The 15,596-nt window shown below is 33.0% G+C and overlaps 3 protein-coding genes across 3 annotated transcripts; 2 read left to right on the top strand and 1 right to left on the bottom strand.

Annotated features, from left to right (window-relative positions):
- LOC109232345 (histone H1-like) lies at positions 3,494–4,502 on the top strand. Its single transcript, XM_019398076.1, has 2 exons — positions 3,494–3,645; positions 3,730–4,502. The coding sequence occupies exons 1-2, from the start codon at positions 3,577–3,579 to the stop codon at positions 4,237–4,239; spliced, it is 579 nt and encodes a 192-aa protein (XP_019253621.1). The 5' UTR covers positions 3,494–3,576; the 3' UTR covers positions 4,240–4,502.
- LOC109232344 (40S ribosomal protein S15) lies at positions 8,895–11,731 on the top strand. Its single transcript, XM_019398075.1, has 4 exons — positions 8,895–9,017; positions 9,137–9,282; positions 9,885–9,942; positions 11,205–11,731. The coding sequence occupies exons 1-4, from the start codon at positions 9,015–9,017 to the stop codon at positions 11,451–11,453; spliced, it is 456 nt and encodes a 151-aa protein (XP_019253620.1). The 5' UTR covers positions 8,895–9,014; the 3' UTR covers positions 11,454–11,731.
- LOC109232343 (transcription factor bHLH92) lies at positions 12,065–14,313 on the bottom strand. Its single transcript, XM_019398074.1, has 3 exons — positions 13,924–14,313; positions 13,046–13,336; positions 12,065–12,442 (listed from the first exon to the last, which is right to left on the bottom strand). The coding sequence occupies exons 1-3, from the start codon at positions 14,263–14,265 to the stop codon at positions 12,332–12,334; spliced, it is 744 nt and encodes a 247-aa protein (XP_019253619.1). The 5' UTR covers positions 14,266–14,313; the 3' UTR covers positions 12,065–12,331.

Genomic DNA, 15,596 nt, shown 5'->3' with positions numbered 1-15,596 from the left:
AACAGTCTTTCCCGACACAGAAATACGTATAACTCTCTCATAAAATTTCTGAATTCGATGATTCTTTTTGCTATGACTCCATAATTTCAATACGGATCTAATGCTTCAATCAAAATTGAATTTGGAGCTGATTTGCTTAATATGTTACCATTTATGCTTGAAGAAACAACATCCAAACATTCTAGAAATATCCAAATTAAATTTCGGGCATACGCCCAAGTCCAAAATCACCATTCGGACCTAACGGAATCATCAAAGTTCCGTTCCAAGGTCGAATACTAAAAAGTCAAATTTGGTCAACTCTTTCAACTTAAGGCTTCCAATATGGAATTCATTCTTCCGAACATATTCTGAAACACCTAAAAACAAAATCGACAATTCATACACGTCATAATACATCATATAAAGCTATTTGAGACTTCAAATAGTTGAAAGGGGCGTAAATGCTCAAAACGACCGGTCAGATCGTTACATATGTGCTGATAATATTCCAACCTTATCTTTATAATTAGTTATAATAAAGGTATTATTTTTATCTCTCAATTCAACCTTTTTAAAGAAAAAATCTCATTAGTTAAAGATAAGGCAGTAGGTAGTATATTTAGAAAAATATTCACTCTTTCCATTTAGATTCAAAAGAATCTTTTTTACTATCTTTCCATTTAAATTTTAAAAAAAATTATCTTCCAATTTAGATTAGGTGTTGTTATAAATATTTTCCTAAAATGCCAGGTGGCTTTACGTAGTTTGCCATTTGGCTTAACCACAATGCAAACTTTATCCATTTAATATCGTTTGAGTATTTACGCTCCTTCCAACTATTTAAAGTCTTGAATAGCTTCATATGATGTATTATGACCGGTGTGTATTGTCGGATTTGGTTTTCAGGTGTTTCGGGATTAGTTCGGATGAATGAAATTCATGTTGGAAGCATAAATGAAAAGGGTTGACCGGAGTTTGAATTTTGTGCAAACGACTCCGGAATGGAGTTTTGATGGTTCCAATAGCTCTGTATGGTGATTTGGACATAGGAGTGTGTCCGAAAAATTATTTGGAAGTCCGTAGTAAAATTAGGCTTGAAATGACGAAAATAGGAAATTTAAGTTTGGAAGTTTGACCGGGGAGTTGACTTTTTGATATCGGGGTCGGAATAGGATTCTGGAAATTGGAATATGATCGTTATGTCATTTATGACTTATGTACAAAATTTGAGGTCAATCGGACTTGGTTTGATAGGTTTCGACATCGAATGTAGAAGTTAGAATTTGTTAGTTTTCATTAGGCTTGAATTGAGGTGCGATTCGTGGTTTTAGCATTGTTTGATTTGATTTGAGTCTTCGACTAAGTTCGTAATATGTTTTAAGACTTGTTGGTATGTTGGGACGGGGTCCCGAGGGGCTCGGGTGAGTTTCGGGGTGGTTCCGGACCATTTCTAGGCCATTATTAGCTGCTGGTCTTTGGCTACAGTAGTGTGCAGTGCGATCGCGATGAGTAAAATGGAAAAAATTGGCCAGTGAATCGCGATCGCAGAAGGCCTTTTGCGATCACATAGAGAAAAATCCTGATGTCACTAACCCGACTTTGGAAGCTTATAACTTGCAATCTATAAGGAATTTGGAGATTTGAAAAATAAAAGTTGTAGCCCTTGATGTTTAATTTTCAGAAAGTCAAACCATTTGTCATTTAGAGTTTTGTACAAAATGTTATGACTAATACACTACATGCTATCTGAGAAAAATTTGGGAAGTGTAATAGAAGTTTGTGCTTCGCGATCGGGAAGAATTTTCGGCGATCGCATAGGGTAAATGGCCGGGCAGCAGATTTAAGCCCATTTTCCATTTTTGACGATTTGGAGCTCGGGGAGAGGCGATTTCCGGGAGAATTTCAAGGGAAACATCGGGGTAACAGTTCTTAATTCAATTTTGGTTAAATTACCCAAATCTATTGTTGTTTTTATCATTAAATTTGTGTTTTAGGTTGAAAATGGTAGAATTATATACACTTTAAATTGAGGATTTGAAGGCTGGGTTGTGGTCGAATTTGAGATATTTTGGTATGGTTGGACTCGTGGTTGAATGGGGGTTCGAATTTGGTAATTTTTGTCGAATTTCGAGACATGGGCCCCATTGTTGACTTTTGGTTGACTTTTCGAGCGGAGTTTAAATTGTTTATAAATTGTGAAATTGCAAGCATTTGAGTATATTTTGATTAAATTGTGCGTTGTTTGACTAGTTTTGAATCATTTGGCTTGGAATTGAGGATATAGGAAGGCGTTCGGAGGTTGATACGCGCGGAATGAATTTCTAGAGTATTGTTTATCTTGCTCGGCATTGGATTTGGCTTGTTCGAGGTAAGTAACTCTTCTAAACATTGTGAGCCCGAGAGACTGAAAAGATTGATGATTGAGTGAGGCCGATGGCCTGATTGCGAGGATAATTATGGGATCGGGCTGCACGCCGTAGCAGGCCATATTAGCTTCATATATGTTATTATTATATGGATCGGGTTGCAAGCTGTAGCAGGCCTTATAGGCTTTATTATTATTAATATCAAGAACATGCACAAAGTGGGCGTTTGGACATATGAATTGTAAAATTTCAAAAAAAGGTGAAAAAAATTTCAAGTGAAAATGGTATTTGAAAATTAGAATTGTGTTTGGAGATGAATATAATTTTTGGTTATTCTTGAAGTTTTGTGAGTGTTATGAGTGAAAATTTTGAAGAACGGCTTTTTGGAGTTTTTTAAATTTTCGAAAAATTCTAAAATTCATCTTCAAGTGAAAATTGCAAATTTTATGGCCAAACACTGATTTCAAAATAAAAGTGAAAATTTTTCGAAAAAAGTAAAATTTTTTTTATGTCCAAACGGGCTCTAAGTAGGTGTTTGGACATAAAATATATATATATATATATATATATATTTGAAAGTATTATTTGAAGTTAAGTTGAAAATAATATTTGAAATTTTAAATTATGGTTGGACGTACATTTCACTTGAAAAAATATTGCAATTTTGTGAGTGAGGATTTTATTTTTTTGAAAACTCTGAAAATGATTTTCGAAAAATTTCCAAAAACTTGTAAATTTTATGGATAAATATATTTTTGGATTTAAAAAAAAATCTTTTATAGACAAACGGGGCCTAAGACTAGTATAAATGATTAACAGAAACGTAAATTAAGTCCTTTTTTAAAAATAAAGATTCAAACCTCATCAAAGTCAAAAAACAATAATTCGAAATATTTAACTTCCAATTCCTTTCCAAAAAACACACCAAAACCCCTACTTCTTTCGTGGGGATAAAAAGTAAAAAAACAAAAAGAGGCAAATTTCTTTCGATCCGCGTGACAGACCTCAGAGCTCATCTCAACCGTTAATTAATTTAATAATCGAACCGCTCATAGTAAACATTTCCTCATTCATATATCGATCCGCGTCACTCTTTTTTAAACCAATAAGATCTCTCTATTTTCCTTTATATTGCATTCGAAGTTTTCAGCAAAATTCATCATTCTCTTTTAGCAATTAGCACATAGCATTCAGTGATCTTCAATTAAGCTATTTGTTTTGTTCTACAATGGCGTCTACAGCTGCAAAGAAAACTTCTGCTCCTAAGAAACCCAGATCTCATCCTCCTTATGCTGAGGTAATTTTATAAATGATTTTTATTTTATTTATATATATAGGAGAATTGTAATTAAACAGTTAGTTATTTTTTTTAAATTTGCAGATGATATCAGAAGCAATAGCGGCGTTAAAGGAGAGAACTGGTTCAAGTCAAGTTGCGATAGCGAAATTCATTGAGGAAAAGCAAAAGGATTTGCCTTCAAATTTCAGGAAATTACTTTTAGTTCAGTTGAAGAAGCTTGTTGCTTCTGGAAAGCTCTCTAAAATCAAGGGCTCTTTCAAGCTTGCTGCCGCCCCCGCTAAACCTGCCGCCGCGAAGCCCGCTGCCGCTAAACCTGCCGCCCCGAAGCCCGCTGCTACGACTAAGCCGAAGAAGGCCGCTGCCGCTGCTGCGAAGACTAAAGCTGTTGCTCCGAAGAAAAAGGTTGTGGTGAAGAAGGCCAAAGTAGCAACGCCGGCGAAGAAAGCGAAGAAGACGGTTGCTGTTCCAGCGAAAGTGAAGAAAACTCCGGTGAAGAAACCGGCGGTTGCTAAAGTGAAGAAAACTCCGGCGAAGAAGGTTGCGAAGAAGCCGAAGAGTATTAAGTCACCGGCGAAGAAAGCCAAGAAATGAAGAGGTGTTAGGGGTATTTTAGTCATTTTAGGTTTAATGGGGTGTTGAATCGCTGTACATTTTTTTACAGTTTATCTAGTGTTATCAATTTTAATTTGTTTTATTTTATTTTATTTGGCTCTTTTGGTGTTGTTTTTTAGGATTGTTATTTAGTGTTAGGGTTTGTTTTAGGAGTATGACTTGTGCTCATTGTCATTGTCATATATAAGTTTGAATAGTAACATATTTGTTTTTTAAGCAAAAAAAAACTCTATTAGTGTCAATGTTATTGCTTCAACTGCTGTCATACTTCACCTAATGAATCAATACAATAACAATAATTCTTGTATAATTTCACATTTGGGGTTTGGGAAATAAATGAATATCCCAATAATCACATGAATTTTGTTGAAATGGTTACTGACATTCTAAAAAACTCAATATTAAAAGTTCAAATACGTGCAAAATTCAGTTGAGGAAAATGAAAGCATATCTTGCCATTTGCGGTGTTTGTATTGAAAAATCCATTAAATGTATAACTATTTTTATCTTTGAAGTTAGAAGTAAAATCACTTGTTGGTTATGTGGCAAAGGAGGAACCAACTTAAGCTATGATCCTGAATAAGTTATATGAGAGTTGGAATCCCATGATGCACTTTTTAACTTCACTTTTGTTTTCCCCCCAAAACAACACCGATACTTTCATTTAAATACAGACCAACCAAATAAAATTTAGTAGCTGAAAGTATCACTTCTATCCAATTAGTTCTCTTTTTTTATCTGGTTATTATTGCATATTAATTGGAGACCACTAGGAAGCCATAAGGTTCAACTTCTGAATCCTCTTTTGAATTTATGCATAATACAACCAAACGTCTTTATAATTAATGAAGTTAATTATCCGAAAATTTTTTGGATGCTGTGGCGAAATATTGTTATAGAGAACATAAAATATAACATAACATGAAAATCAATTTCCAAGTAAACTTAACCATTATAGTGAATGTTGTTTTACATAATAGTTATTATAAAGAAGTCTGATTATATGTATATAATCACGTAAAATCAATATATGGCTAGAAAATATAAACTGTAAATTCGACAGACTATTTGTATAAAGATCCCACAATCTTTCCCCATTGATTTGTTGCAGAAATTACACCAGGTAGCTACTCTAAAAGATTGCTATCTAGGAATTATCTAGTGCGTCATGATTTTTAGTTTCTCAGTTTATTTTTTCGAGATAAAAATATTTTGAATTGTACTGAAATAAGATTTTTCGTTTAAAATTTAAGGATAAAATAATTACTGGCTAATTTTTAAATGAAAAATTGGCATCCTATAACAATCCACAATAGAAATTGATAATTTTTTAGCCTTATAGTTTGGCAAAGATAGCACCAAACAATTGGCATTATATAGCCAAATCCTAAAAAAACTACTTTCTTTTATATTCTCTCTAGAAAAAAAACTACACGCTTATTTTGGCTTCCCTCCCCCTTTCTCTCCTTGTATTTCTTCTTCTATCTCTTCTCTTTTGCTCTCATAGTTAAGCAAATATTCTTGCAAATTATGCAAAAAAATTCAGTGGGATGAAAAGGTAAGGTTGATCTCACATCCGAGAAAATCAGAAGCAAAAACTAACAGAGAAAAAATATAACTTTGTTTTTCTTCTCTTTTTTTTTTGGGTTGGATTGAATGAGTGGGTGTGATTGAAATTGGTTGAAAATACCTAAACGAGACTATATACCAAATTTGAGCAAGATTAACAAAAACTAAGAGTGAAAAAATATATTTCAACTTTGTTTTTCTTCTCTCTTCCTTTTTTTGGTTGGATTGAATGAGTAGGCGTAATTGAATTTGGTTGAAAATACCTAAACGAGGCTATACACAAATCTGAGCAAGAATAGAAGTGATTTAGACTGGTTTCAGGCAAAAAATCAGACCTAAAAATCCAACTACGACATGTGTATATCACGTTGTATAGTACATCAATGTATATCACACACAAGTTTTTAAGGACGTATGTGTATATCACCTTGTATATCGGTATACAACACAATTTTTTTATGGACGCCCGTGTATATCACATTGTATATCGTACATATAACACAAATTTTTATGGATATACACAGATACACATAATATACAGGAGATATCACTGATGTACATAGAGATATACACGGGTTATAATAGGGGATACACATGTGGAGTTGTCTTGAACTTGAGTTTTCAAATACGAAATGTGTTATAGAAAGAAGGAAAATAAAATTTTAATAATTTTTTTTTGAAATACACATTATTACTGTGTTATACACTGTGATATACAAATAATATAATTATTAATTATTGATCAAAAAAGGAACATAAATTTTTGATATAGCATGTTTAAGCAATTTCTAAAATATAAAAATAATAAATATAATTATGGAGTAAATAATATTTTAGTATACAAAGAAAATAATTTTTGACGTACACAAAGAAGAAAAATAAACTTATGATATCTATTTTGGTATACACATATCTGATATGCTATACACTGTGATACAAATAATACAATATTTTTATTGTGATATATATTGATATAAAGACATCAATAACTATATATATATATATATATTATATATATATATATATATATATATATATATATATAATTTTATATTATTGATATGCAAAGAATAATATTATTGATATACAAAGAATGAAAATAAAATTTTAATATACATGTTGGTATAGACAAAGAAGAAAAAAAAGTTGTTATATACATATTATTAGTGTGATATATATTTATTGGCTATTTGATTCCAATATCTATAACTAGGACTATTTTCTGCCAATTATATGAGTATGTTGTTATACCATGTCAAAACCCTTTTTAAATAAGGGATTTTTTTCCTATCTATACCATATATGAAACTTTATTACCAAAAAATGTGCATAGTATGTAAATTACCCGCCAGTCCACGTTTTACCTACAAATTTTGTACCATTCGTCTATTAGGTATTAAAAGGGCAGAATATTCCCTAAAAACGTGCTAAAATTGAGGAGAGAATCTTGGTATTAATTGATTCCACATTAAATTCAATTTTTAAAAGGGAAAGGAGATTTCTCATCTGCGTATTTTTCTCCAGAACTACAATTCAAATTCTCGAGAAAAAAAAAAAGAACGAACAGTTACAAAAATTACGAACATATTCAACTACGAACAGATTGGAAGAACTGAATTCAAATTGTAGAATTCAAATTTTCGAGTTTCAACAACTCAAAGTTGATAAAATCTGTTTTTCGTCGTTTCTTCTCTCAAATTGTCGCTCATATATATCTGTTCTTCATCTTTTCTTCTCTCAATATAGAAATCCAAAAAAACATCAACAACAATAAGAAATCACGTTCAAATCGCAATCATGCTACAATTTTAATGGGATTTGGGATAACTATGGCAGATTTAGAGATTTTGAAGTTAATGCCATTGTGGTAGATGAGAATGCAAAATCCCAATCATGCTACAATTGAATGGAAAAAATCTGATTATAAAAAATGGGTCTCATCTATAAAATTTCTACAAAAAACTACAAATCAGTTTTAGTATTGTATAAAGTTGTACTGTTTTTGAGGGTATCTACAAAGTTACTACATTTATACTACAATTAAACTACAATGAATGTTGAAACAAAAATGTTGACTACAAAATTTTCTCTTCATCTACAAAATTTCTTCAAAAAAACTACAAATAAACTACAAATCAGTTTAAGTATTGTATAAAGCTGTATTGTTTTTAAGAGTATCTACAAAATTACTATTAATTGATTGTACATTAACAAATGGGTCTCATCTACAAAATTTCTACAAAAAAACTACAAATCAGTTTTAGTATTGTATAAAGCTGTACTGTTTTTAAGGGTATCTACAAAGTTACTACATTTATTCTACAATTAAACTACAATCTATGTTGGGAAAAAATGTTGACTACAAAATTTTCTCTTCGTCTACAAAATTTCTTCAAAAAACTACTAATAAACTACAAATCAGTTTAAGTATTGTATAAAGCTGTATTGTTTTTAAGGGTATCTACAAAATTACTATATTTATACTACAATTAAACTACAATTTATGTTGAAAAAAAATGTTGGCGGAGGAGAAGAATTATAGTAAGAGAATAAGATAGGAAAAAAAATGAAAGGAAGAAACGATTCAAAGAAGGGAGAGATTGACGGAAAGTTTCCAGAGAATTTGGGGTGGAATGTTTAGCTTATTTTACGGTCATTTTGGTGGAATTTTGTTTGGTTACAGAAGAGGAAAAAATGGTTAAAAGAATGTGGGGTATGGGTAAAAACGTGGGTGGGGGTGAGGGGTTAGAAAAGAGAAACGTGGGATATATGGATACCTTTAATTAAGGAGTAAAAACTGCAAATTAATTAGATATGGATACCTTTAATTAAGGAGTAAAAACAACCCAATAATTAGATGCTTAATTAAGTATGGTATAGGATTGGTAATTTGATATATTAAGTGTAATTTACTCAAACTTTAAACATGAAGGGTAAAAAGGTTTCCTATGTGGTATAGGAATGTAAAAATTCCTTTTAAATAGCATCCTCGAGAATGGCTATATGTGCAATTGCCCCCTTGATGTTGGGCGAGTGATTCAGGCCCAGACCCATCAAACAGCCCATTTAGCACAAAACCCATAAACCTAGCTCAAATCCTCTTCATACTCCCCAAAAAACCCTATTCCCCTACAGACCACCATCTCCGCCGCCCGCGAAGGTCGCTGATTTCCATCTCCACAACCATGGTAACCATCTCCGCCGTCTCAAAGTTTTACTTATTTCGCTATCTCAATGCCTATTATGATGTTTCTCTTTTCTTTCCTCTCAATTTTGCTTTGTTTTGTATTGTGTTGTGTTTCAACAGGCGGACGTTGAAGCCGATGTGACGAGTGGACAGCCAAAGAAGAGAACGTTTAAGAAGTTTAGCTACAGAGGCGTTGATCTCGATGCTCTTCTCGATATGTCCACTGATGAGCTCGTTAAGCTCTTCAATGCTCGTCCTCGTAGAAGGTATTTTTCCTGTCATTTTCATCTTAAATCAATTCATTTCATCTTCCTTTATAATTTTCGTTTTACTTATAAATACTACTTATCAAATCTTTGTTTGATTTACAGTTTGAATAAGTAACTATGAAATGTTATTTTTACAATTATCAGCCTTTTAAAAATGTTAGAATACCCTAGTTAAGAACTATGCAAAGATAGTGAGTGTATTTGTTAATGTATTTATCATTTACATGTTAAGCTAGTATCAATTTTCAGTTTAGTTATAAACAGTACTTGGGCAAACAAATAACAATTTAAGAAACTAGATAACAAGTATTACAAAATGCTTTTCCTTACAATAGTTAAGGTGCTATATAAATGGGATGAAGGGACTAAGAGAGTACATTATGGTTTATGGATTGAAGCTATAGTTTAACGTTGTACTTACTACTTAGCATGTCACTTACACTTAGTTAATTACCTGTAGTTCGTGCTTAGACATTAGATTAGTTTAAGCGTTAATACATGTTAACATTTGTATGTCAATGCTGAACATATCTCTGTTGGATGTGTGGCTGTTTTTGTTAGAACTTCTGATCTGATTTGCTACATCTGATTAATTGCAGGTTTCAGAGAGGTTTGAAGAGGAAGCCGATGGCACTGATCAAGAAGCTGCGGAAGGCGGTATGCAATTTTTCTGCTTTTGCATTTTTTGTGCCCTCGCTAATTGTCATTTTTATTTATTTATTTTAAAAGCATCATCAGTTTTGTAGTATGAATGCATCAGTCTGTTAATAATATTCTATTTGCCTTGTGATGCCTATTGCTTTTGTAACATTTGCTACATGACTTAGTATTTTATGAGGCATCTCTTACAATGCTGAATTCAGTCTATTTGAAGTCATCGTAGTATATTGACAACCGTCATTACACCTTGCTTATTTAACTTGATCTGTCATAGAAGGTTTGTATATTTTGTGTCATTTGAGACTTTGAGTGACACACTGACACTATATGAACATCATATATTGAGAAGATAAGGTTTTTGCCTATATGAATATACTGCATTTTTTAGTTCTTGTTGCAATCTTGCCCACTTAACATGTTATTTGGCTTTTATCAATTTTGGTATCCATCCCGAAGACCCATGCAGCTCCAAGTTTGAGCTGTGTAGTTAATGAAAGCTAAATTTCTCATTTTGGTCTTCTAAGTGTATGATGGATGCTTTACTCAAGGTGAATTGATACAATGTTGAATTTACTAAACAATTTAGTTTAGATCTTCATCAGCCTTACTGGTTAACGTTAAAATATCTTAATATTCTCCATCTTATCTCTTGTTTCAAGATTTAGGATTGAGGCATTGTAGGTGTGCGATATTAAATTCGATTGGCTGACTTTATTAGTGGAATAGCTAACTTGGCGCTGAACTCTGTTGACTGTTAATTGAGTTGTGCATAACGCGACTAGGATGAAAGGCAGCCAACAATCTTTTTGATTGAAAACCTGACCTACATTTGTTAGTGTTATGATTATATTGCTTATGTAGACAAAGATTGTCTTGTTGTGGGCAAATATGAGCTTTTATATCCAAAGTTATACTGTGTTTTCTGGTGATAGCTCATTTAAGGCGCGCTTAAGCCGTGAAGCTCAGAAAAGCTTGGGGAGGGTTTTTCGCCTCGCTTAAGCTGCGCTTAAGTGTGGGCAAGGCACTAAGGGGCGCACACTCATTACTCATGAGTGATAGCGTGTATTAGTAGGTTTTAGAGGATTCAGTGTCTAGTATGCTGCTCCAAGTTACTTGAAAGGTATAGTTTCGTGGTTTATTGCGCTAACCTTTTTGTTGATGCCTCCATGTTCTGTTGGTGTTTGTTTTCTCTCAGCAGATATTCTTATTGTCTTAATTCTTTTTCACCGGCACCTACTCATAGCAGCATCTTTATGCAGAAACGCGAGGCTCCACCAGGTGAAAAGCCAGAGCCTGTCAAGACTCACCTGAGGAACATGATTATCGTTCCTGAAATGATTGGAAGTGTTATTGGAATTTATAATGGAAAGACTTTCAATCAGATTGAAGTCAAGCCTGAGATGATTGGCCACTATTTGGCTGAGTTTTCTATCTCATATAAGCCTGTCAAGCACGGTAGACCTGGTATTGGTGCTACTCATTCGTCAAGGTTTATACCACTCAAGTGATCTGGCCGAGTTCTCTATCTCATATAAGCCTGTCAAGCTTGGTAGACCTGGTATTGGTGCTACTCACTCATCAAGGTTCATACAACTCAAGTGATTTGGGCGCCAATGTCTACTTTTGCTTCTGTTCTAGCCTTGTCTGAACTATTTCGTACAACAATTTTGATGTGAGACCAAGTGTTATTACTGTTTAGTTCGTAAGACTAGTGTTTTCCTGAAACATCAAAATGGATTTGGCATTTTTTAAATCATGAATATCGTCATATTTGATTTGCAGAGTATGGGCCCGTCCTAATGATGTCCCAGAGTTTTGGACAAGTAATATAGTCAAAGTAACTGAAATATGTGCATTGAGTGCTGTAAATATGTCTATCTTGATGTTAAATCCAAATCTCCTTGCAGCTTATGAGTGACAGAATACTCTATTATGATTTCAGCAGTTTATTTAACCTAGAATGGCTTGACGAGGAAGATCAAACAAAAGAAAAGGGAATTAAAAGAGGCCATTCTTTCCCAATTCATTTGCAAAGTTGCACTTGTGGTTGTGGTATTGAATAAATTGCTAGATTGGTCTACTCGACTAATATTAGTAACAAGGCTAACACGACGAGGAATTGGAAATGGAAGTTGAGCTCTTTGGTATATTTATTTCACCGAGTTTTGCATTATATACTTTACCTTTAATGAGAAGTTTTTATAGCTACAAATATCTTTAACTTGTTCGTGATCTTTCTTTGTTAAAGCCCGTGTAACAACAAGATTGAAAGGTAAACGAAAAAGGAAGAAGGGACGAAGGTGCTTTTTCCAGATTACAAGTTTTTGTATATATATGAACTGGTCAACCTCGGACATCAAAATTTTCTTTCACATCACAAGTTGCATCATTCTGTGGCTGAAGCTAGCCAAGTCATTGGCAACTGGTGTGCACGAAAGTTCCTTTCAGTTTCAAATAGAGTATTTTGCACTGCTTTTTCCACCTCTGCTGCTCCAATCTATCACAAATTGACCATAATTAGTCACATGATTAAATCAATGAAAGAGACAACTTAGCCAACATTTAAAAAGATATGGAAAAGAAACAAGAGCTAACTTCTTTTCTCTTTTGGTGGGTGGGTGGAACTAGCCCCAGGGTAGTAGGAGAATATCATAGGACGCGGAATTAGAATTTTAAGTTTATGAGTTCTAAATTCTAGAAAAAATATCTTACTGGATTCTAGATAATTATTTATACATATTAAGTGAATGTCTTAAAAAAAAATAAAGAGTATGGATGCTACTAAGTTCTGCCGATCTCATAAGTTGAACGGTAGTTCCGCCCAAGGGTATCACAAATTTCCTTTTAGGATATTATATTTTCTTGTAGATATTTGCTATCTGAAACTTACTGATCTGACTAATTCAAATTCGAGCAATGTAGCTCCACAAAAATTGCCAAGGTGCTCCCTACTAAAAGTTATTTGAAATAAGATTTGACAAGAATCAAACTTTGTACCTCTAGTATGTAAGATAAACACTTTTTTATTAAGCTATAACTCAAATTAATGGTCTTAACACACAACATTATTTTCATGTGGCAAGGAGATAAGTACACTAACCTTAGTTTCTATTTCTAGAATGGAGGAGAATTCTTGCTGAGAAAAACTTGATTGTATTGCATTTGCTTTTGTTCCACAATTCTTCAAACACTTGAGAACCTCTAGCATTGAATCCACCCCAGAAATTGGATAATTAATTTTTACTTTGATTTTAGCCTTCTCAAATTCCTCCTTTTTACTGTCTGCTAAAATCATTTGAAGTTCATCATTTCTCTTCTTTAAACTTCCCTTGTATTTTTGCAGCTCTTGAATTCTGCTTGCTGCTGTTTGGACTATAGCATTCTTCTCACCCTGCAATCACATCCTCATCATATTCTAAAATGTACTTTTCCATTTTATGTGAAAAATACCAGTTATAATTTAGTTATGAATATCCATTTTTTTTTTTTTTTTTTTTTTTTTTTTTTTTTTGTAGAAAAAGAATTAATCTTGTCCAATGTAACTCTGGGAACTTGTCAACTTGACCTTCACACAAAGATTTTGATCAAATTCCAATGCAAAGAGTGGTAAAAATTGTATGGCTCTTTTTTCTTTCTTTCTTTTTGGGAAAAATTATTAAGAAGAATTATAACCTTAAGAAGAGAAATATACAGAGGTCTCCGGTTTGACCACTGAAATTGAGTTAGGGAGCACTAAAACTCTTATAGTGGGCATCCAAAATATTGGATACTTGAATAAAAGGAAGAAAATATTGGAACCAAGATATATGTAATATATATAACAAGACCAAAAAGTTTGAAATAGCAGCCCGGATGACAAAGCATTCCGTGTTCACACAAAGTCCGAAGAAGGGCCGCACCTCAAGGATGTGATTACAAGTATTACTGACTGCTTCTACGGCTCGAACAAGTGACCTATAGGTATGGAAATGTACTAACCTTGGTTCCCATAGGGAGCAATTTATGCAAATCCAAATAACTTTGCTTTTGCTTTTCCCTTCTAATCCTCTCTTTAATCATATGTTTATGCACTTTCTCTCTTTCCATTTTCACTTCTCCAATTTTAGGACTCCAACTCTTTTTCAAGAACTCCATCATCCTCTTGTTCATGTTCCGATGATTCGCCGATACATTTCCATAGCCAGAAACTCCAAATCCTTCAATGGATTGGTTTCTAAAACTCACAAAAGCACTTTGATTTACCAAAAAAGCTTCATTTTCGAACCATAAAACCTCTCCATTATTGGCTTGTGAAGATTGAACTTGAAAGAACTCTTCCATGGCTTGCCGGGAATTTTAAAAATTAGTTATTCTAACGGTTATATATTTGACAGAGTTTGAGAGGGTGAGGCGGAATTTTAGCATATATAAATGAAATTCACATTTAACATGTGGTCAAATGTTTTGGTACCTTGGACTTTGACTTGAAGAGTTCCTTCAATTGGTCAAAACTAGTCTTCCAGCTACTTGTATATTTTTATTTATTGGTGGGAAGATTTATTTTATATTACTTTCTTTTTTTATAACCGAGGTGTTCGAGCTTGCGGGCATCTCGACTAATTCTACGAGATATCTGCCACCTTTTCATCAGCAACACCTTAACTAATTTTGCATGCTACCTCCCACCAACAACATGTACCAGGTAACTCTATCCACCATGGCGCGGATAAATGGAAAGAAAACACCTAATGTTGTTCGCCCACAAGTTTATTTTATTGTACTAATAGCCACATCTTTACCAATAAAATATGTAGTACTTTCAAGAATGTAGACTTTAACCTCTTAGAAAGTTAACTTTTGCATATTACCTAAATAATACTTAGAGATAAATAGATAATACACAGTACTTCTCTTTAAGTTCTAGCGAGTAACATATTTTACCTATTGTTTTAAATATACACAATACTTCATGTATTGTTTAGACTTGTCTTTACCATTTTTCTCTTAAATACTTAATTTCATAAGTGAAGTTAGTTGAAAGTTATGAATTGTATAACAACAGAACAAGCAATATATTTATTAATTGTTATACAAAATAATAAAACTAGTGTATAAGGTGAAAATTCGTCCACTTTTAGTTTAAAAATAAAATTTATAGTTAAAAACTTAAAAAAAATAAAAATTGTGCACTATTGACACCAAAAAATCGAAGTACGTTTAATGGAGTCAGACTTACCCCTTTAGTAGGTGATTAATCAAAGAGATTACGAGCCCTCTGTTCGACGCATCTAATCGGATCGCGTGGTTCATCGGTCCCACCGACGGGACCAAAAGAATTATTCTCTCAATATAGAGGAGCGCTAAGAGATTGAGGAAAACATGTGTAATAGACCATTTTACTAGTATAAGTGAGAGAAGTAGTACATTATAACTCAAAATCAAAAGTTAAAAACTCTATTTTGTTAAGAAAAGGCGTCATAATGTACGATGGAGGGAATAATTCATATTAAAGTGGGTGAAATATGGTTTTGTAGAAGTTATTTTGGAACTTGTCTACCAAAGTGACTCTCTTTTATTATTCCCCTTATGCACCTTAGAAGTCTATATTATAAAAAAGAAAAAAAAATGACACTATATAACTGCTGTAAAAATTATATATATATATATATATA

Source organism: Nicotiana attenuata, chromosome 9 (genome assembly GCF_001879085.1).
Source record: "Nicotiana attenuata strain UT chromosome 9, NIATTr2, whole genome shotgun sequence".
Taxonomy (NCBI): Eukaryota; Viridiplantae; Streptophyta; class Magnoliopsida; order Solanales; family Solanaceae; genus Nicotiana; species Nicotiana attenuata.
Note: the sequence above shows the minus strand (reverse complement) of the source record. Positions and strands in the feature narration are given on the sequence as shown.

Coding starts and splice junctions, on each gene's coding strand:
- LOC109232345 (XM_019398076.1), top strand. CDS start 3,577: ATGGCGTCTACAGCTGCAAAGAAAACTTCTGCTCCTAAGAAACCCAGA. Junction 3,646..3,729: donor CTCATCCTCCTTATGCTGAG/GTAATTTTATAA, acceptor TTAAATTTGCAG/ATGATATCAGAAGCAATAGC.
- LOC109232344 (XM_019398075.1), top strand. Junction 9,283..9,884: donor AATGCTCGTCCTCGTAGAAG/GTATTTTTCCTG, acceptor GATTAATTGCAG/GTTTCAGAGAGGTTTGAAGA. Junction 9,943..11,204: donor TCAAGAAGCTGCGGAAGGCG/GTATGCAATTTT, acceptor ATCTTTATGCAG/AAACGCGAGGCTCCACCAGG.
- LOC109232343 (XM_019398074.1), bottom strand. CDS start 14,265: ATGGAAGAGTTCTTTCAAGTTCAATCTTCACAAGCCAATAATGGAGAG. Junction 13,337..13,923: donor TGCTCCCTATGGGAACCAAG/GTTAGTACATTT, acceptor ATGTGATTGCAG/GGTGAGAAGAATGCTATAGT. Junction 12,443..13,045: donor TTCTAGAAATAGAAACTAAG/GTTAGTGTACTT, acceptor AATTTGTGATAG/ATTGGAGCAGCAGAGGTGGA.